At 41.8% G+C, this 22883-nt stretch overlaps 1 protein-coding gene and 1 pseudogene across 3 annotated transcripts in view; both read right to left on the bottom strand.

Moving 5' to 3' along the window:
• Positions 1-1018: 1018 nt before the first annotated feature.
• On the bottom strand, positions 1019-5014 carry LOC113943154 (annotated as a pseudogene).
• LHFPL2 (LHFPL tetraspan subfamily member 2) overlaps positions 3017-22883 on the bottom strand; it is a 121563-nt gene continuing 101696 nt past the window's right edge. For 2 of the 3 annotated variants that reach the window (XM_027634548.1, XM_027634549.1), the window contains exons 3-4: positions 20088-20873; positions 3017-5322 (exon numbers count right to left, since the gene is read on the bottom strand). In XM_027634548.1, coding sequence (XP_027490349.1) covers positions 5066-5322; positions 20088-20517 — 687 coding nt within the window. In that variant the 5' untranslated portion in view covers positions 20518-20873 and the 3' untranslated portion in view covers positions 3017-5065. Of the gene's footprint in view, positions 5323-20087; positions 20874-21199; positions 21304-22883 lie in introns of those variants that run through there. The other variant, XM_027634550.1, reaches the window with a different exon arrangement.

Below are 22883 nucleotides of genomic sequence, written 5' to 3'. Positions count from 1 at the left end.
AGATAATCCAAATAAAAGGCATCTATTTGAAAACAAGCTTTCAGTGAATCACAGAACAAGACAACTTCTTTATATTCCTGTTCCTCTGATATGGGTAATGCACATCCACTTTGTCATTGCATCACCTTTCTCAACCTAGCTGGAGCTTGGGGAAGAATACAGAAATCTGTAACAATACACACAAGTAGAGACTTAAACTCTGTGCTCCCTATTGCCAACTTGATTAACTTCACTGAAATATGAAGGTAATATTTTTAGCCATTCAAATCAGTACTTCATAATTTCTTCAAGCAGTATTTTTTTTATTTATAGAATAACTACTGTATCTATATCTGCTTTGAAATTCATAAAGGTGAGTAAGGTAAGTGGTGTATTGAGTGGCACCTATTCCCTAACTACTTCTGCAGTGTAGGTTTCTAAATGTTCCAAGTTTTAACCTAGTGCTACTTCTTGGAAGTTTGGAAACTGTTATAAGTGTAATTAAACTACATGCCATTAATTATATATAAATTTAATACAAGTGGACCCTAGCAACTATGAGAAATAAGTAACCATCCTGACTTTTCTTTTAACTGCTGAAAACCTTACTCCTGTTTCTGCTGTAGATTGGCTTTGTAGCTTTTCTCTAGTGTTTACCAAGTCACTGTTAAAAGGTAAGACACACAGTGGCAAACACCATTTTAAAACTCCATGTGTGATCAAGCAATATTTGTTTCACAACCTTTGTTACCCCTTTTCATGAGAAAGGAACTGCAGTGCTTTTGTTGCAAAATAAAACACACTTGTCAGACCTATGTTCAATTAGAAAGTCTCGCTAATGCAACTGTATTGTATAACACAGTTAAAATTTCACATCACATACTTTTGATTAGTAAGCAGTAAGAGTTGTTAAAGTCAGATGGGAATCTGAACTATATCATTGGGCTGGGATCTTAAATGCTCTTAAAACTACAGTTAAAGCTACCTGGCTGCGGCTCAGCTTGTACAATATGTTTGAATTAAGGTAGTCAGACTCCTGTTAAAAGTTTGAAAACTCACATTTTAATTGAAATTTAGATTAAAAATAAGGCATTAGTTACATCATTCATGCTAACAAATGTACATAGTGGTGACTCAAGAACAAAAAAATAGTACCACAAATAAACCATGGCTCAAAAACTACTCTAGCTGGATTGGTGCAGCCACACTTCCTATACAGAGGAGCTGTGGTGTCTGTGTTGCTGCCGTGCTCTGCTTTTGTTGAACTCTGTCCTTTCCTTGAGGTAGGCACCAGTGCCCATGGCTTTCAAGGAAGGCCTGAATTCCTTTCCATTTACCACTAGGACATAGGAAACTCTGATGGGGGGGTAACAAAGCAAAATGGAAATGATTTAGCTGAAAAAAAAAATCTCAGAATCCAGAGAACTTTATTAAGTAAAATAGATACAAAGGTGATATAGGCAACCTAGAAACGAGCTCAGTAGCAATGTTTTTTTGCAGTGCTGCATTACAAATAAAGCACATCAAGAAACCTTGCTGAGCCTTTTCAGCTTGTAGAGTGTGGCCAGAGGTGGACACAACTTCACATTGGAAGTGTTTGTATTACATAGATCTGAGTAATTCAAATCAATCTAGAAGATATTTTTGTTAACTCTTCAAGCCACTTTTACTACTGTTGTATTAATCTTCAGCATCAGTGATTCTATTGCATTACTTTATATCCACACCACCAAATTCCGGCCACTTCTTCCCTGGGATGTCCCTTTTCAAATCACTTGTTTAAAAGCAAAAACTAAAGTTAAAAAAACAAAAAAGCCCACCACAAAATCTATTCCTGGTATTGCACATCTCACACAAGTTTGTATATATATATATATATGTGTGGTGTGTGTGTGTGTGTGTATCTGCACACATATATATATACACACATATATATATTTATATTTAAATATGCTACAGTTAAAGAGGTCTATGGCACTTTATTGAATACAAGTTTAAGAAGTTGATGAAACCACAGATGTTTGAAGAATTCTTCAATACCACAAAAACAAAGTTAAACTGAATTAACTGGCACACAGGTTTGAAAGAATCCACAGCAAATTTTTCTAGATCTATGCAGTGCATGTACATTAAGAAGCAGTTACACTCTGCAGCCCACTCATGAAATCAGTTAAATTAGCTTTAAGCTGATTTTTCTTTTTTTTTTTTCTCCCAAAGTTGCTGCTGAGGTGAACTTCAGGAGCAATTTAAACAGCCGTGAAATTTACTGAGTGCATCCTCCTGCACATGAAAACCTCATCCAGGAAAAAAAAATCTGCAGTATATACCATCTTATCACTTGCTAGAAAAACAGAACCCTGAGAAAAGAAATTCTGATTATATTTATTCTGTATTTCTTCCCAGCCTGTCTTCTATCTGTGCAATGTGATGAACGTGGGTATTCTTGCAAGTTAGTTGATTATGCTGTTGCAGAGCAAGCTGATAATATACCAGCAACAAGCAGAAAAGCTGGTTCTTCTTGGTTACAAATGCAAACAAAAGCAAAATATGCCACTGAAAATATCTCCTTCGTACTTAAAAAAAACCCAAAAATGCACTATTGAAATTTTTTTAAGCATTGTGTAGATCACAGCAGAGGTCAGCTAGTTATGTAAGTGAAGATTGCTCATTGTTTGCGTCTCAGCCAGAGCAGTGTATGCCCTCTATACCTTTGGAAGAACTGACTTGATTCTGACTAATCAAGTGCTCAAGCCAAAGCAGCATTTCTCACCCTAATATAGTGTCAAGATTTGTTGGCAGTGATGACCTGGACATTGGATTGCCACCCACCCAGGAAATCTAAAAACAGTAAATCTACTTATTCATTAATTTTAACTGAGCTATATGCTACTCGTACAACTGCTAGCCCCCCATTTCCCAACAGCAGAGCTTAGCTGGCAGCCAGGCTCCAGCACACGCTCCAGTGGGGGCTCAGGAGGGATGCCTGGAGGATGCCTCACTGGACCCCGGGGACAAGCCCAGTGCATGCCATTCAGGTGTGGGGGGGGGAGTGTTTATGAGGCAAAACCAAGGAGACAAACACAGCTGTGGACAGAGTGTGCAGGCTGTGATTTTCATCCTCGGGCACTGCTTTGTGCTGGTAATTTTGCTTTGTTAAAATCGTGCTTTGTGCAGGCAGTTGGCAGAAATGGTCCCAGACCATAACTTTTGAGGGAGGGTGTGTTTAAAATAAATATTTAAAAGAGAAGTGAATTACCCGTTTTTAACTAGAAGATGGTGGATGTGGGTTGCAGGAGCAGGTGAATGCAGGAAGAGGCTAGATTAAAACAGTCCCTTTCTGCAGATAGGCAAAAGTTGACCTTATTCATTGCACTGTGTCTCAGAAGTCACCTCTGTATCCATCCAGCACATGGTCTGAAGGAGCACTAGGCACAGACAGGCACAAGATGGGAGCTTATCTGTGTGTGTGCCACAGTGTCCATAGGGCATGGCAGGTGCTGGAAGAGGGCCCCAACTCTGCGGCTGTTCGCCCCTTCCTTGAGGCTGGCCCTGGGCATGTGGTCAGGGCTGCTGAGCAGCTCTCGTATTGCAAAGGACTTGAGCAGTGTCTTGTACAGGCTATCTACCTGTACGATAGCAATGATTTTTTAATACCTATAAATACCTAATGGCACGCTTTAAGGGGCTGACCACACATCAACAAGAATCTCTGCTCCATATTACACAGTGAAGCAACACTGTCATTTGGATGATGTTAGACTACCTAGAAGTAAGAAGAGGAATCTAAAATTCACCTAGTATTTCATTAGAACTATTTCTCAGATGAATTATCCCCAATGCTCCTATGGCACAGCTACTTTTTTTTTTTTTTAAATACCTTTCAAACTTGTTTTCCAAAGTAGTTCCAGTAAGTGAGGCAACATCACAAGTAACACAACCAACTGCCTTTGAGAAAGGAATGTCATTTGTGCAAGGTCTGTTTAATTTCTGCTGGTTTAATTGGAAAAAGGTCCATACCACACACAGTTAAAAAAAAAATAAAAAGACAAAATCTTCCCAGCCATGTAGAATTTGGCCAGACTTCCTGAAAAATTTTGATTTCCCAAAGACTAATGTGCCTCTGGGTCATGAGACAGACTGATCTGTAGACTGTGAATGAGGTTTCATTGATGACAGAAAAAGAAATACTGCTGAAGTAAAACATGAGATCCACAGCTGTAGGAGAGGCTGTAGCCCAGGTCAGGCTGGTGCCATGGGGAGTTGTCATCTGCTTGGGAGTTCAGAAGTTTTAATAAAGGCTGTAGGAATACTTCAATTTTATCTGAATCAGGTGAGAGGTGAGAGCCAGTGCAACAACAACTTTTCTGTCTAGTCAGTGGAAACAAAATAATTTACCTGCTAAGTAACAAGTGGCACACACCTTGCACTCTTAAGTTTCAAGACAGAGAAACCTGGCAGGGACTTAACTTTCTAAATGCTTAAGGATTGGTGTGAACTGCATCAAGTCAGCTTTGCTCTCTCCAGCATAGACTTGCTATCCAAGAAGGCACTGTACTTTCAGGAAGTTCAGTATCAAAAAGCACCTCAATGAAAAGTATGGTACCAAATCAGGTGGTGGTGAAGAAATATTCACCAGTGAGGGGAGCCCTTGGAAACAAAACCTCAGTAAAATAGGCTTCTTTTTTGCGTAAGAAAAGGAAAAAATGTGCTATCTTTTGTTATTTTAAACCCAAATTCTCCAAAGTGACCAGGGTGGGTTAGGCAATCCAATCGATCAGAATTTGTCAGTTATAACAACATTCCTGCTATATACAGGTGTTTACTCACATCCCCAGTCAGATCAATATATTCCACTGTGTCCACAGAATGAAACTAAAAATATCCCCAAGTATTTACATTCTGCTTTCTTGGGATCCTTTCTCTGATCCCTATTGCCCAGCAAGGAAGAAAGCCCCCTTTCAGTAGTTCGGGGCTGGAATGCATGGGGCTCAATCACACAAATGGTAAAAACAGGTAAGTGGATCTGCTTGTCCAGTCAATGGAAAGCAGATAAAGATCCAGACGCTGGTATTTTTCCCCACTGTAGTTAAAGGAGGCAGATAAGGTTTTTTCCTTCTTCTATTTCTTCTTGCACTTTGTCACTGGACGTGGCTATTTCAGCTTGCGCCGAGAAGACTGCACAGATGAACGTCAGAACAGTGCCACCGATGGCTGTGTAGAAAGCCCAGCCCAAGGAGCAGTCTCCTAGTTTGTAAGCAGAAGCATAAGGTCCACAATAGCTTATTGCCTTCTGGCATCCCCAACCTGCAGGGTAAAGTATCAAGCCTAAGATAAGGAAGAGCCCTATAAATAAAAACAGAAAGAAGTTTAACAAACAGTCAGTATAACACCAAATGCAGCACATGTAGTAATGGTCACTACCCATTCCTAAGTACCAGGATTAGAAGAAAACTGCTCCTCCTTTACTGATTGTTCCCTGCCATATGCCATGCAGCCTTTTAACTGAATTTGGAGTTACCCTGTGGTTTACCTTGTGAAAGGCTTATTTTATATGATAATGGCCTAGTACCACTAACTAGTTCCTAGTTCACTTTTCTAGTGATGCAGGAGCAAAAGCCTCAACTCCCCATCTTACTGAACTGCCTGAACACCCTGCTGCACCTCAGTTTGGAACTGAGAAGCTCAGACTAGATGTTTTACTAATCTGATTGTCTCTCCTGTTCACAGTTTTCTCTGTGAGGACCAGTCTCTAAGCAGTGAAGGACTTAATTAAAGAAATTACAAGTCACCTTAGTGTCCCTGCACACATACTGTGTGATAGGAGATTTAATCAAAATGCCTAATATGGCTAAAGTGCTCTCTTAGGGGCCTGCTAAAAAAAAAGTCACAGTGAATTAAACACACATCTCCCTTGTACAAGGTATGTAGGAAGGAGCTAAACATCAGGACAACTCACAGCTATCAAAATTTGGTTTCTGTTTTCCTTGAAATTTTACTTAGGAGAACAGGAAGAATTCAAAGAACCAGTTTTTGCTTAAACACAACCAGTTTATCCAGAAAATTAATACAGCCTTTCAGATCCCAAAAATATTTCTGATTAACTTGTCCCACACTGTAAAACCCTTTATTCAAACAGGCATCTCGACGAAAATAGCTGCTAAAAGTGCTGCCACCTTCTAGAAGTGGGCAGAAAGTTATGCGCTATACTAAGAGATTACCAAGAACAGCTCTGAAGACTTGTTCACACCTTCTTCCATTCAGTTAGGTTTTCTGCAGTACATTATGTTTCCTTAATTTTTTGTTCAAAGAAATTCAGCCAGATGCAAGAAATCTTCCTTACTGAGAACAAAAAGGTGGGTCCTAGCTAGTAAGCAGTTAATTTATGCAAACCACAAAAAACATCATCCAACTGTCTAAAATCAATGTCTATGAATGCCAGACATTTCACAAAAGAAATTCCTTCCTCCAGCATTTTTCTAATGATGACATAACACCATGGACATGAATGACCTAAATTCTTTGGGGCAGCAAAATCCATTAGTGAGTGGTATCCATTCTCTGTGAAGGGATTTTATCACTGCCTACATTTAAGAACTAATTACAACTTTTATGCAGTGTTTCCTAGCTGGTTGGCCAAACTACATTAAATATAAAGTATTGCTTTATCTTGGACAGACCTGCATAAGCTGTGCGTTCATCCTGCTGAGCCCTGCAGCCATTTCAGACTAAACACCAGCAGTTCCTTCTTCTGTGTTTGTTACTATTTCCTGTTCTGCGCAACCAGCACGACCACATTATGTATCTTTCTGACTGTACATTGGTTTGGGCCAGTTGTCATTTTCTCTAAAGATCACAAGCCCTTTGGTAGGCAAAAAACCAACATCACTGAATTAAGAAGCTGGATCTGAAACGCCAATGCAGCTGCTGCCAACAAGGAAGTTTTTCAAGTTTACCTCTCCATCATTCACAAACCTAGAGCCCATGTTTAACAGCAAACCTGCCTTAGGGCTGAGTCAGAAACAGGACCAAGAAGACATATTTCTTTTTACCAAACTAGAGCACTGAGCAACTCCTGAAAGCTACTGATTCATGGTATGTATGCTTCAAGCTGAAAAGCCATTACCCAAAACTCAGCCCCTCAGAACGCTGCAGCAGCTCTGCCAAAATGTAGCCATCAGGACTTTACTGACTTGGAACTTTTTTTAAGAAAGTACAGAAAATTCCTGGAGAAATACTGACTACAGCCCATAATTTCACAGAATCACAGAATCATTTAGTTTGGAAAAGACCTCTGAGATCACTGAGTCCAACCTTTGAACAAATACTGCCTACTAGACCATGGCACTACATGCCATGTCAAGTCCTTTCTTAAACACCCAGCATGATAATAATAATTAAAAAAAAGTAATATTTTCACTACCAAACCTCCTTTCTACAAGTCCCATTTCAGGGCAGACAGAAAGCTTCTCATTTGCCTCTTAGCACTATCACTAGTATTTATCAATTTTTATTTAGTTAATAACTAGTTTCCTCCTGCTTGCCAGGAAAAGCGAACAAAGATTATTCCATTAAGCCAATTCAACATACACACAACAGCAATGCACTCTGATTTCATGGTAACAGCAAGTGGAGAGGCACAGGCTTCTCATAACATGCTCAAATACTCAAAGCAATGGCTGAGCTGTGCAGGGTCCCTTCCTGACTCTCCCAACCTGCCCAAAAAGTAGTGCTCGATTAAAGAGAAGCTTTTTCTCTTGCTTCACAGTAACTACAGAAGAGACAGTCACAGGCTGCAGAGCTCATCTTAATGACTCCTGCAGTGTGAACAAAACAGACAGATGATGCTTTACCACCCACCAGCAGAGCAAACCATTGCTTACATTAGAAGCCAGTAAATCAAAGCATTTAACTGTTCAACTACCTGCAATCAGAAATGCCTGAAAAAGAACCACCTCTCTGTTCCTGGGAACATGGATGCGAAGGAAAAAATTGCATGTGGAAAGAACAAAGTAAGATATAGCAGGGGCAGGAGAGATTGTGATGCTACTTGGAAAGTCTTGTTCTGCTTTTAAATAGGTGCAATGGTTAAATGCAATGGGAATAGCTCATCAGTCTCTGTGCACTTCCACCCCTAAGGAGCACTGCACAACCATTTCATGCAACACAAAAAAGCCAGAGGGCTGCTTCTACAGATAACACTGTAGCCTTGATCTAGATCAAACACATGTACAAACAGCTGCTAAGCTGAGCAAAAACCACTTAGAGGTCAGTCAGTGGTGAGATGATCCACAAGGGGAAAAAACACTGTAAATTCTCAGTGCTGATTACTCATACCACTGTCCATGGGGCAGAGCCTGACCAGGCCCGTTACATCTCATTGCTTCCTTGACAGAAGTTTAGGCCTAACTGCCTAAACCCCTGCCTTTCTGTAGCTGCTGTTTAGTCCCTGGGACTCTCCTGCATGCAGCTCTCTTGCTTTGGTTATTTATTTGCATTACCACACAACCTGGGATCTGTGCTCGCAGTTTCTGCCTCCAGTACCTGACAATCTGCTTTTCAGACAAGACACACAGAGATGGAGCACAGGGCACAAGTGTGATAACCCTGAACAGGATACCAACAATAACTTCATCAAATCCATAGCCTGCTGGTTACCAAGTGTTTCTCTTATAGCTTCTGTAACAAGAAAGTCTTAAGAAAAATGTGGAAGGAAGAGAAAGAGGTTTTCAGTTGTTTGTGGACAGCACAAACCAGCAAGTGGTCTTTCAGTTTTGTTTTTTGAGGAGTCCCTTGAGAAAGATAGAGGTGGGCACTGGATGGGCTGCACAGAGCCAAAAGCAAAGTATCTTGCCCATGAATGAAACACAGCAGAGAGCATAGCCTGGAGGCCAGGCTTACAAGGGGCTAGAAATGGGAGCCAAGTGTACATTTGTTCCAACAAGGCAAAAGAACACAAGACCAGCTTCTAATACATCTCTAGATTTGTGTATAAAATAATATAATTATAGAATACTAGGTTGGAAAGGGACCCAAAGGATCATCTGGTCCAGCCTTTCTTGGTAAAAGCATGGTCTAGACAAAGATGGCCCAGCACCTTCTCCAGCTGAACCTTAAAAGTGTCCAACATTACAGAATACACCACTTCCCTGGGGAGATTAGTCCAATGGCTGATCATTCTCATTGTGAAAAATTTTCCTCTGGTGTCCAATTAGAATCTTGCCAGCAGTACCCAACACTTCTCATCTTTTACGTATGACTCCTTGTAAAAAGGGAGTCTCCATCTTCTCTGTAGCCATTTGTTAAATACTGGAACATGAGGATAAGGTCTCCTGTAAGCCTTCCTTTCTTAAGGCTGAACAAACCCAGTTCTCTCAGCTGTTCATCACATGGCAGGCTTCCTAGGCTTCCGATCATCTTTTGTGGTCCTTCTCCAGATCATCTCCAGGCTGTCCACATATTATTTATACAGCAGGCACCAAAAATGAACACAGTATTCCACGTGACACCTGAAAAGCCCTGATTAGAGTGGGATAATGATTTCTTCATCTCTGCTGGTGATGCCCTCCATGCCACCCAGCATCCTGTCACCTTGCTGTACCACAGCAGCACACAGTCCCTCACACTGAGCTTTGTCCACCAGGACCTCCAGTGTCTTCCCCCAAAGCTGCTCCCTAAAAGGACAGATCCCAGCCCATGCTGCACTCCTGGATCATGCTTTTCCAGAGGGAAAAGCATACTTACACTTCTCCTTGTTGAGCTTCATAAGGTTCTTGTTAGCCTACTCTTCCAGCCTATCAAGGTCTTCCTGCAGGATGCTTCTCCCTTCCCCGGTGCCCACTTCCCCACTCAGTTTGGTCTCATCAGAAAACTTTGTCTTTATCCTATCTTCCAGATCACTTACGAAGACATTAAATAGCATTGGGTCCCATACTGATCCCTGGGGGACACCAATTGTGATTTGTGGTAAAAGTTGCTCTCTGGATTGATTAACTATTATAATTCTCAAGTTACTTGAGTGTCATTCACTTTTTCTTGCACTCGATTCATTCAAATATTAATTCTGTATTTAGTCTGTATTGTTCAGCATTCTAAGCCATTTAATGATATAAATTAAGATTAAAGCAATTAAGTTTTTGTTAACCATAGCAGTACAAAGCTCAGTTTTGTGTTGTATGATTTTATGTCAGCAGAATCTGATAAAGCAACAACTATCTCCTGTTGATAATTTGCCTTGAGACATATCTGGTGGGAGGACAGTAAATGTTAATGATAGACATTTCTTTTTCTAATAAATCAGATTTTGCTATTGTCCCTCTGTCTTTGAAGAGAAGCTTTGAACAGAAGCCAATGTTCAAGAGATGGAACAGAGAACACAAATTGAGTGCTGTGTCTGAAGAAAAGTTTTCTGCAAGGAATCCTTTCAGTTCTTCATGCTGCTGTACAGTAAATGATATTTAATTCACAGCTAATCTACCTGCGGAATTTTTGCTGTTTGTTCACCCTACTGAGAGAAACAAATTCACTTTGAAAACATTACAAGCTGTTTTCCACTGTGCTTCTCTACAGGCTCACAGAGCTCTGGCCTGCTCTGTTCTAGATTTAACCCCTTCTCTAAGCACAGCTGCACTCCTGAGAGTGCAGCTTCTGCTGTACACATACTTTTGTTCCTACTTCTTAATTATCTCTATCCCACTTTTTGAAATCAGTATGATAATTTTTCATAATTACATTTTCTTTTTTGTTATTTGTTGCCAGTTCTCAGTTACCTTTCTTCTTGGGATTCCTTAAAATAGGTCTGAAAGAATGCCACAAAATGTTGTCAGATGCCTAGGAATGACAACACAAACTATTCAAATTACCTTTTTTTATCCAGAGACCTCATCTCTACCCCTTTGGTGTAAGTCTGTCAGCAGAGAACATTTTCCCATATTTCACTGAAGGCAATTTGGTCACATAACCTTTTATTATCAGGCCGCAATTACTCGCTTTCAAAAAGAAGCCTTTATGAGATTTAGATTTTAATGTCATTATTAGTTTATTTCCTGATTACAACAGCCTATTAAACATCAGGCCTTCTATACTAAAACGATGTCTCCTCAAACACCAAAGCAAAACATTACAGCACACTGAATATCAATATCAATAGACTGCATCACTGTGCAACGTTTTTGAAGACAGTTCAGTAGTGCTTTTCCTTTTTTTATTTTTGTATTTGTGCACCAAGAACTTTTCCCCTTTTAAGGGCCTGCACCTGCATCAAGCAATTGCTCCTAGTTTTTATACACTGCAGTAGCTGCCAAGTCAACACTGTGAAAAACCAACACACCAGTCTATTGTTGTGGGCATTTGTACACCACATTATGTGCTGGGGTCAGATCTGAGTAAAAGCTTTTTCATTCCTACCCTGGAAGCAACCCTTGAGGCAGGAGTTAGGCAGATGCTTATTTACTAAGTGAAGGCATGCTATTTAATTTTGACAGTCTCCTGTGCAGCTGCTGTTCTGCCACATTAAACAACAGTATACACTAACAAAGCCAATTTCCATTGCAAAGCCTCAAACTATCTACTCATTTCCCAGCAAAATAGTAAAAAAAGCTTTTAAATAGTGCTGAAGAAACAGGAAATTAAGCAGCTGTGATCAATGAGGTGGCACTGCAACAGGCTCCCATGGAGCAGCACAACTGAGTAACAACATTTTAAGAGAGGAAGAGAAAAAGGGTAAAGGCAGGGAGGGACTAGCCTTGCAGTGCAGTGCAGGTGGGCCTCAACCTCAGTGGCAGTGATCCTGATTGTCTTCATCTTCTGAGCAACCACAGAAGATTAAGACACCGCCCAGGGACACTGCATCAGCCAGGCACCCTGCCTTTATTACTCATATTTCCATATGTCAGTATGCTACCTGAACAATTTCAGGTGTTTAATATATCTACAAATGTACTGCTCTAGCTTAAGTCAAGGAGGCTTTCACGTACACAAACTTTCCCTGACAAACTCTGCAGGGATACTACCAGGTCACTATTTGTGCATTTTTGATTGCTTTACCCACTGACCGACAAGCAAAGTGATGGCCTCCAACTCAGCAGCTGCACAACAGACACCTTCAGCCCTGTAAAATGATTCATTAATACCATTTTGATCAGATGAGAGCTCACGAGGTGGGCTCAGGCCATCTGACATGGTGGTCCCACCACTCCACATTGGCTATAGGAAAAGCACCAGGGTATTGCTGAGATGCTGAATGGTGCATTGTGACAGTACCCACAGCACAGGGCACAAGACCTGCTTCTGCAGTTGCTCTCTATCCCCCTGGATGGCTGCCAGATCCATCAAATGCAAGCAGCTGACCAGAGGTAAGTAAGTCTTTGCCCCAAAAGAGGGGACACACTGCACGCTCTAGTGCCTTGGAGATGGCCTCTGGCCTGCTTGGAAATGCTGCAGATCCAACAAAGGAAAAATTCATAACCTTAAGAAGATTAATGCCTTAAAAGCCTACCTGGACACCACAATCAGTGCAGATTCATACAAGCAGAGATGATTTGGCCTAAGTTAGAAACATGGTTGTTTAGGATGGGAAGGGCTGCCAGCAGGCAAGGTCCATACCTTCATACCTGGAGTCACTGCAGATGACTCTCCCATATACAGATTTCAGTGTATCTGGGATACCCTAAGCTAAGGCAGGAGAATCAATAGTTTAAAACTATAACTAGGTGATGGCTCAAAACCTGCACAGATTTTTTTCTCCCCTCTAAAATTGTCTTAGGATGATATAAGGGTGTTCAGTTACCAGAAGAAAAAGCAGTTCCCTAACCACGGCCTTCACCAAGATGAGGAAGAGGGTAAGATCCCTACTCTCATGTTTCTTTTCCCAAGTATTATGCAAATCAAAGATGCTCATACATAACCAAACTTATGCAAACAACTGATGACATTACTGGTGTTGGGCTCCGGAAACAGTGATAAGAGTATAGTGCAGGGAACTACTGGTGGAACACTCAACTACTGTGTTTTACCGAGAAAGCCAAAAAAATAAGTCAGTTTATCAGCTTGATACAGGTTGCTTTAACAGAAAAACATAGGGGGGCTCCTGTGTGATGGATGTCAACCCAGCAGTTAAGTCAAAACAAAGCACCCTATAGGGGAATAGCCTAATGCTTTCAAGTTTTCAGCAGTATGGAGGTAAACAAACACTGTCCACTCATAGAGCCATTGCTCAGGCACAGCCACCTCTCACATTTTACCTTAAAAGTCAATAAACGCTGAGTATTTTTAATCTATGTTGACCAAATAAAAGGCTCCCTCTAAGCTGCTAAATGAGAAATTCAGTTGTGGATGGTAAATTCGGGAGGTTCCTGAGTCAGGGAAGGAAATATTAGGCCAAGTCAATTACTCTGTCCATGAAAGAAACAGAGGAGAAGACCCAATACATTTCACACCATTCACCACAACCTTTTCCACTGCTGTTAAACCAGTGAGTGTCATGTCCTTCAAACCAACTACTGTTTATGCTGAATTAGCAGAAATCGAATGAAAAATTACCACAGCTCTATAAGGGGGACAAAGCAACAACCTGCCTCAACTCAAGCAGAGGTAAAAGGGATGCAAGTCATCCTTTTCACAGCATTACATTTCCTCAATACCAATCTCACAGTACAACCAAAACCTCAGGGATGCAGGGGTGGTGCTGAGGAGCTGCAGAGGAACTAAGGCTCAGCCAGAAGAAGGAGGTTTCAAAGGGGGATGCAGGAAGGGGAGAATTTCGTGTGGCTTCATGAGTTGTACAATAGCGGAGTGCAGGGTATCTGTACTGGGGAAGGAAGCAAAACTCAAAGCCACAGATTTCCTCACTACCACACTAGGACCACCAAAGACAAGAGCTAAGCGAAAGTTAGCCCCGTCTTAAAAGAGCTCCTTTCATCTTCTGTCTTGTGTTTCAGTAAAAAACACAGCATTTGTTGAGTTTGAATATTTTCCTAGTGTTTGCATCCCATATACAAACAACAGCATCTGTCTTGGCTCTGAGGCCTGGAAGCAAAAATCTGACAGAAACGGCAGCCCTGCCACCCTCCCGCCATCCCCCTGGCCTCTCTTCGTCACCAGCACTTTCCCACATCACCAGGGCAGGGATGTAAAGAAATGCACAGCATCTCACCTATGCTGGTAGAGGTAAGGAACCTCAGTGTGCACATGTGCCACAGTCTCTCAGTGGGTAGTGTGCAAGTCCCACACAAAGGGCTGTTGGATGGAAGAGATTTATTCTTGCCAAGAGAATCAGTCGCCAAACTTGATCACTGAAAACATGAAATTTTTGTTTATTTTTCTATTCATTTTAATCTGCTGTGTCTACCGGCTCCCAAGTGCTCACCTTGATAGTGCAGGAAATGAGTTGACCAACAAATCTAAACAAAATACTGAAATCTTAATTTTATTTCTTTGAAGTTACTAATGCTCTCCCTCAGGCTCAACAGCAATTTAGCACTTGAATTCAATTTTCCTTCCCTGGTGTATTCCAATGCAGCAGTCCCCTTTGCTTGAACTTTCAGCAGCCAAGTCTGTATTAGACGTCATGCTGGCATTTGGCCATATAGGTTACAGGAAGCACTATACTGCAGACAGCAAAAGCAGTTCAGACTATCAAGATTTCCATTCGGAATTCCCTTCCCCTCCCCTTTTTTCTTTCTTCCCACCCCAAGAATTCTGAATTCTGGCATCAGAAAAGAAAAACTCTGAGCTGAATCCAAAGAGGAAATACGCTTTTTGAAAAATGCATGCTCTGCATTTTAGAAAGACAAACAAGAAGCTTCCTTGTCTTCGAGGGCAAAACCATTCTTGCTCTGCTCTACCACTGCTTGGGCTCTCTGTCTGCTCAACAGCTTCCATAGCCTGCAGGCAACATGAGCTCACAAGGTGTTTTTTTCCTTGCTCGCCAATTTGCCCCTTTCTCAGACAAAATAATGCTTTTTTACAGCATGATGCAACCTACAACCGAATATCCTAAACTATGCTGCAACTATCACAACCTTTCATGTTATGATCTGATCCTCAAAGAGTTATAGCAGCCTCATGGTGCTTCCACCACAGCTTGTCTTCTGCTTTTTCTACCCTCGCTGATGAAAGGTCTGGCTGACCTCCCACTTCTTGCTCTGCAATTCCCAATGGCCTCCTTATGTTCCAGCAGCCAGGATTGTGCAGTTCCATGGCTGCACACACCTTGAGCCCACCCTGTCCAGCTGGATCCTACTTCATCCACCTTCACAAGCAGCTCTACATCCTCCTTCCCTTCAGATGTTTCCCATCCCAGTCTGCTCAGGCCATCTTCCTAATAATCCACCCTCCCAAAATGAAAATGATGCCCTGTAAGTATAACAGGCTGAACTATTTCTTAGTGCAAGAGACGTGAAACAAACTCCTTCAGCAGGAAAGATAGGTTGTAACACACAGCTGGTTTTGAACTGAATTTCACCTCTTCATTTTAGAATTGTGGAGAAGTTTCCTTGTATTTGAGGGTAAAGCTGCACTCCTGGCACTGAATTATTGCCAAGGTACTGCTGCAGTTTCTGACGAAGGAACCCCCCAAGATGCCACAGAACGGAACAGGAGAAGACATGAACAGTAATACAGGGAAATAATGTAAAGGTCAGAAGAATGAACCTTGGGATGAAAGTTTGGGAGATACCTGAGAAGAGAAAGTACTGTGGAAGAGACTTCACTGCTTGGAGAAGGACATGTGTAAGGGGAAAAAGCAAGCCTCTCAGATACTGGAAAGAAAGAAGCTGAGTCATCCCCCAGCAATGCTGGAAGAGAAATTTTTGCTGAGGTGACAGAGGGAGGCACAAAGCTGCAGCATCTAGGCCCAAGCAGACAGACTTCTCCCAGTCTGCCTGGAGCAGTCTTGGAAAACATAAACCTCTGCTTTGGCTGACTGGATGTCTACCTGTTAAAGATGTAACTGGCAGTGGCACAGCCACCTAAGCCACAAGACAGCAAAATGCATCCATGCATTCACCTGAGTAAACCAGAGACACCTCTCAGTGTGCAGCTGGGAAACAGCTGGTTTTCTGACTGATGCAATCCAATTCTTACAGGCTTTTATTTCCCCCGAAACCAGTTTAGTCAAGTTTGAGCTAGAAGACAGTCGACTGTGAGCAGAGGAAGAGACGAGAAGGGGCTGACCTGTGAGAGGCCTCCCAGATGAAGCCCTCAGCACCCTGGAAAGACTTTAAAGAGGAGCTATTTTATCGCCTTTTGGTAAATGTGCTCCAGCATGGCAAAGCAGGAGTAAAAGAAGCTGAACTCCCAAACCCATTCGCCTTCCTGACACGTCAGCAACCTTTCCCCACCACTCTCCCCAAGGCCTTTTTAGGCACATGGTGTCAAGCTTCCCACAATCAAACACAGGGTCCTGCTCAAGTTCTGTGGCTGACACAATGTTTGTGCAGCTAACTTAGCTTCCACCCAGGCATGTAGTCAGGGTGCTGCTGGCAGGTTGGGCTCACCTGCAAGTCCGGCAGCTGCTGGCTGTGGGGAAGGGTCCTGTCCACCCGGCCACAACACAGGTTAAAAAAAGAAGCCAAGAAAATTGTTGATTATGAACTTCATAAACTATTTGAGATGGAAGCCGAACCTCGTTTAGGCTCTGTCCTAAGCTCACCCCACCCTCCTCTGAGGCTAGGTTATGTTTAGATTATATTACTTAGTACTAAAGTGAAGTACACCAGCCCAAATAAGACTTCTAAACACATATGCAACTACACTATATGCATACCAAGGTATGTCAATAGGAGGTAATTAATTATTTATTTCCTATAACTACATGATTACTGTGAAAATTTACTTTGAATTGATCCTTGTCAGGTAATAACATCCTGCCTCTTCTAGCCTCTGCATTTCAAGTGATTCATGGACTGTAAAAATAGAATACTTTCCCCAAAAAGACATACAAATGAAAGTCTGTGTGGACTTCTTGCTGCTGGGTAGTAATTATCTATTCAATTACATGGCTCCATTCTCTGCACTCTTTAATACAGAAAAAAGATGCTTTTCCAGATGAAACAATCCTCAAATGTCTCCAAAACCAGAGCTACTGATTACTGTTTCTCTGGCTGCAGAATGAAAGGTACTGCAATCTGAAAGTAAGCGGTAGAAAATCTTGCTCTACAACAAAGGAATTACAGGAGTTTAAACAAGAGCCATATTTTCTTCCTTTATAGCTTTGTATTTCTCATTTTCTGCCACAAAAAAAATGTCCCAGTGGACCAGATATATGTATGGCTTCTTCCTGTTGGTCTAAGTAAGGGTTTGCATGTTTGCCCAAGGGCCATAACAGAAGAGATGTTGCTTTCTGTTCTGTAATTTCACCGTAGGCATCATCCAGGTCACAACCAATCTTGCTACACTGGAAAGATACATCCGGTGTCTGTTATTGTTTTTTCATGATGAATTTCAGGAATAAATTAACTTGTTGTATGTTTCTAATTATATTAAATCTCCACTGCAAAGATACAGAGATTTTAAATGAGATTAAATCTGCAAGATCCTGAGTTCCTGTAGATGACTCTACCATGAGTGCATCTCATCTTTGAAAAGGAGATGTTTGACATACTTGCAAATATTGGACTGACATAAACTGATTAACAAAATTCTTTTGTGAATTCTTCTCCTATGCTTATTAAAAACATAATTGCTCACATTTGAAAGAATGATGTTATGCTTAAAATGATTAAGGCGGGGTTGTATCTTGTTTTCTGGTCAGGGCATTAGTTTAGCTATCATAATCCCTGTATGGTTTAAACATGCTGACAACTGTCCCTCTTGATCAAATTGCTTAAACATTTTTCAAAACTCAGGAATTGAGAAACCTGAAATTAACAACCATTATAAGTCATAAAGAAAATAATTGCACCTAAGTAAGCAGATGCTGTAATGCTACTGGCACAAAAGTAGCAGTGGACCCAAGAAAACTAATCTTTACAAAATGAGTTGTGAGCCACAAGACGCCTGGCTGCAAATGTTGGCAGGCGTACTTCTCATAGCAACGGTTTCAGTAATGTGACCTTTCTGTTACCCAGTTTCATGCTGTGTCATTTATCCGAATTATAAGAAGAAAAGTGCTTCTATCAGTACAGCTCAAGAAGGACTGATCTATCCCTTAACACCTAAGAAATGCTTTGTCAACTGTATTGTTCAATCCTTTCGGCCTCAAGTCCAATTACAGGTGCAGCTGGATAGATAATAAAACATAAAACTGTCTTTGCATGTATTTTCTCACAAATACATGGTCTACAGAATACCAAGATACAAGAATCTACTTCCTGCTCATCTGATATGATAGACTAGGTGTTTTGAGATGGTATTAGAGTTGTAAGTACAGCTATTTTTTCAACGGAGCCAAGTCAGACATGCCAAAGATCTGCTTATGCTGCTAAGCAATCTCTTCCATACAAATACCCCTCCAGCAGAAAAGAACCAATAATTGTATATCCTGACAAAATGGTTTCATGGATTATTTCTGAAGTATAGTGTAGGAAAGCAAGGAGCTAACAACTTCCTCTGGCTTAATCTGCACTGCCAAGCTGTTTCCTTGTCACGCTGGTTCTGGTAAATTCTATAAACCAGGAGTGATTACGGAAAACTCATCATGTTTATCTAAAGGACAAACAATATGTTACTTGTATGCCATCATGTGAACAGAAGCATCTTTAGCCAATTTAGGGACCTAATCCTGCTCTGAAGCACAAACCTCACACTGTGGGTGACATGAAGTAAGTGTTACACTTTTATACTGAATTCACATGAAGCAGACAATGGTAAGAGCTGCCATGCTAGTGCTTCAGATGCCAGCATCAGCCAGTTCGTGGCCTGTAACACTCTGGAGTTGCCTGGCTCTGGAGGGTTGCAGCAGTCAGTAAATTCAGTTTTCACCTACTTCTCCATGTGTGTTTAGAGTAAGATTAATTTAGGTCTCAACCAAGCAAATGAAGCCAACCAGCTTCATAAAGCTCTGAATACCTATCATTACACCTCCTGTCTAGGTACAGCCATCACAGACATGTTTGGCCACCTCAGTGGAGGTGAGAAGAGGGAAAGCTGGATTCATATTTAAAGCAAACAAGTTAAAACTCCTAATTTTTGTTGTAATGAAATAATTTTGTGAGTTGAAAGCATCTGCTTGAGAGCACCACCAAAAGAGAAAGAGGAAGTGTCCCTGCTCATTCCCTCCTTCTTTACAGTCTGTGAGGGCTCCCTGAGGTAGGGCAGAAGATCACTCTCCTCCTGCAGATGACCACACACACGCAGAGCACAAACGATAAACCCCTGTGTATGAGACAGGTTCTCCCCATGCTTGCTGGCAACTACAGAAAGCTGAATACTTCTCTAACTAGCACTGTCCAGGGTTGGTTTGCTAACAGTCATTTAATCTTTGTAAAATCTAGGGGTTTAAGCAGAAACACCAAATCTCTAGAACAAATTCATCTTTTCAAGCAAAGCACAGCTGATCCTCTGACAGTGAAAAGATAAGCTTAGTGGACTGTGTAACTACAACTGAACAATAAGCTGGCTAAAGGAAGGGTTTATCACAAGGTTATCACTTGTCAGCTTTGAAGGAGGCCGCTCAGCATGAAATGCTGCAGGAACTGGGTGTGCAACTACTGGCAGTTCTTAGTCCTGGGGTAGTATTTACTCTCACTACAGCCATGAAGCCTCTGAGATACTGAGGGAACTGCCTTCTGTCCATGGAAAAATTACTAAAGTAGCGAGAGGGAGACAGACTGCCTTAATGTGAATATTAACTTTGTTCTCTGCTGGTACACAAAAGAGAGAAGTTTTTGTAACTGAAAGAAATCAAACAGAGGGGGAAAAATGAACAGAAAACAAAAGCAACATTGGTCATTTCATTTTGGCACACATCGGGCTGCAATTCTGCTGCCGGTGTCGATGTATTACATGCTGTATAGCTATAAATTTCAGTTGTGTTTGAATAAACATCAGCGTATAGAATTGCTTTGCATCTGTCTAACGCAGTCTGTCTGCAGACAGGAGAGAATTGCTACATTTCTTCGTCTGAATAGCCCCAAAATTAAAAATGTTAGTTGTTCTCAAAGTGCACATACCTGCAATCCCTTGCAGCAGCCCACAGACATTAAAAATGCTTTTCTTCATAATACTCTGCACACACATAGTAAAGACAGACACAAATGCCACGGTACAGAGAATCATGATTCCCATGGCTAGGAAAATAGCGGTCGCCTGCCAGAACCCACTGGCAATCTCATTGAAGTTTTCAGCGTAAGGACCACAAAGCGTGTCTCGTCTAGAAAACTGCAAGTGGGAGATTCTGGTGCAGCGCCCGTAGATGCCCAGAGTTGGATGGTAAGGCTCCTGCGATCCCCCTGTTCTGTTGTCCACATCCTCGGAGCTTGAAGGCTTTGCTTTCCCAATCAGCCAGTCTGCGCTCATGAAGGCAATGAGCTCTGCAAAAGCCACCACGATACTCAGGAGAGTCCACAGCATTGACCGACACGTTACAATGACATGACACATATTGATGTCCAGTGCTTGTGATCAGTGCAGCAGACAGTCTTAAAATCCAGGCACTGGGGGGAAAAATTAAATTAAAAAAGGAAAAAAAGACCCTAAGAAAACTACTAAGTCTGCTCCATCTACTCTTTCAACTCTCTCACAAAGGCCAAGATGAAGCTTCTCAGAAGAAAAAATGAACAGCCCCAAGTTTTGCAAGCAGTGCAGTCATTTGTTCTTTCTGTTTAGTTCCTCCTTTTTTCCTTCTGGGATGCTGAGCTCTGAAATACAGTTTTCTTTCTTAATATTCATACTGGCATATGACACTGCAGGCTGGTGGGGGAGGCTGCAAGGACTGCGCGCTGTTTGACATCACACACCTACAAGAAAAAAAACACATCTGCAGTGAGAGAAAAGTCATTTCCACCTCCACAAAGAGCCAAGATCCAGCACAAATCCACATCAACATACGAAAGCTCTAACAAGGGCACATCAAAGAGCTTGCTGGAAACCTCCCTGGTTTGTCCCAGTGGAGTAATTAATCTCCCCCCCACCACTGCCAATACTTATACTTACAGTATCTGCTGTGCCCTATCCCACTGCGGGTGTTTGTCAAGCACTTTGCAAGCAAAGGTCTCAGTAACACTCAGCGGTTCCACCCATTCCTACCACCACACCCCCATCATCATCTTCTGGTCGAAATTACCAAGGGTGCTGGCAGTCATCCAGCAAAATGTTAGGACACGTTTAAGCAGTTTCACAGATGTGCAGCTCCTGCCTTCAGTTTGGGGAAGCGGCATGGCATGCCTCTGGGACGGAAGCCGGACACAGCTCCACATGCCATTAGCACCTGGGTGCAAAGGGCAATAAAGGAACCTTGTTCCAACCTTTTGGGTTTCTGCTGACGACAGCTGAGCCAACCCCGCCTCAAGAGCAGGTGAACAGGATTACAGCTGAGGACAGTCCACCCTGTGATGTGGTGACCCCTTTGAAGCCTGGATTTTGCAGGAGCAGTGCTTCTTGGGTTCTGTATCCAGGTTTCTCACACACCTCATCTTGAACTGATGCCAATGCAGGCAGCCTCTGGTGAGTGGTTTACACCATTGTAAACAAGAATCTGTGGAAAAGTGCCCCAGTCACTGCCAAGTGTCCAAGAGCCCCACAGAGAGGGGTTGCCAGTGAGCCTTGGGCTTCCTAACTCATCTCAATTCCCCTCTTCCACAGTTCTCTGTATGCTGTGACTGCAGCAAAATGTTCCCCAGGGCTTTCCCCAGGCCTTACTGCTGCCTTTCAACAGTAGCTGATGACATTCCCAGAGTTACACTCATCTCAGTACAAGAGGCAGAGACCATTATACTTCCAACTCCTCTCCAAATATCAGCCTCAAAATAACAAACGGGTCATCGCACATGCCTCTGTGCTTGAACTGGAACAGAGTCGCCTGAAAGCAAGGGTGGGACCAGGAAATGCCCTCATGTTACCCCTTCCATGGTGAGAACATAAGGCTTCCAAGTTTTCCTCATAAAACCCAAAATACCAACATTGAACTGGAGGCAAGAGAGTCAAGAAGCAGATCTGGACCTTGCTGCTGCCAAACGCTAAGTGGTCAGCAGATGCCAGGAAAACAGACATCCCCAATATTTTTTTAGCTTTGTCATGGGGTTGGTATTTAATTTCTTAGAGGAGTTTTGAGTCCAGCGGCTGAATACTAGTCCCACTGAATGCAAAATGAAACACAGACCCACAACTTCACACATTCAGAATTTCATCCAGCAATTTCTACTCTTTCCTGTACTAGTAGTAATGAATCATCTAGATCTGCAGATTCCCTTGGTATAAAGGGCTGTAAAGGAGAATTTGTCTCCCTTAGTTCAATTTTATGGCATTGCCTCAAAAAAGGCAAAACATATTTAATTGTGCTTTTAGACATACTGAGATAACGGTTCAGCTAATTTTCTGTTTTTTTGGAGAGAAAGTGCCAAAGAAAAAGTTAATTTGCTCAGTATTTCCACTTTAAATAATGACTGAAATGTACGAAATGTCCACTACAAATCTATATACTTCTGATATCATCTGCATGATTAAAGAGAATTTAATTGAAAATGTCTTTATGTTTTTAAGAGATGCTCCAAAAAGCTCTAAAATCTGGTTTTCTCTGCAAGAACTACACCCATTCCTCATCTTTGTAATTCCAGGATTTTAATTGAGGTGCAAGGGACACGAGAGCTCGACATCCGTCATAGCTGTTATTGCCTACTCTGTACCTGCTGAATGATAAATACTGTTTATTGAACACAGATGAGAACAAAGTTCATATTTACATAGGTAGGTGGAAATTCCAAATGAACACTGGCAGTCATAAAAGCATGTCACTCATGAGATCTTATACT

The sequence above is a fragment of the Corapipo altera genome, unplaced genomic scaffold, assembly GCF_003945725.1.
Source record: "Corapipo altera isolate COAL_440 unplaced genomic scaffold, ASM394572v1 61411, whole genome shotgun sequence".
NCBI classification, from domain to species: domain Eukaryota; kingdom Metazoa; phylum Chordata; class Aves; order Passeriformes; family Pipridae; genus Corapipo; species Corapipo altera.
The sequence above is the reverse complement of the archived record's forward strand: the minus strand, read 5'-3'. Positions and strand labels throughout refer to the sequence as shown.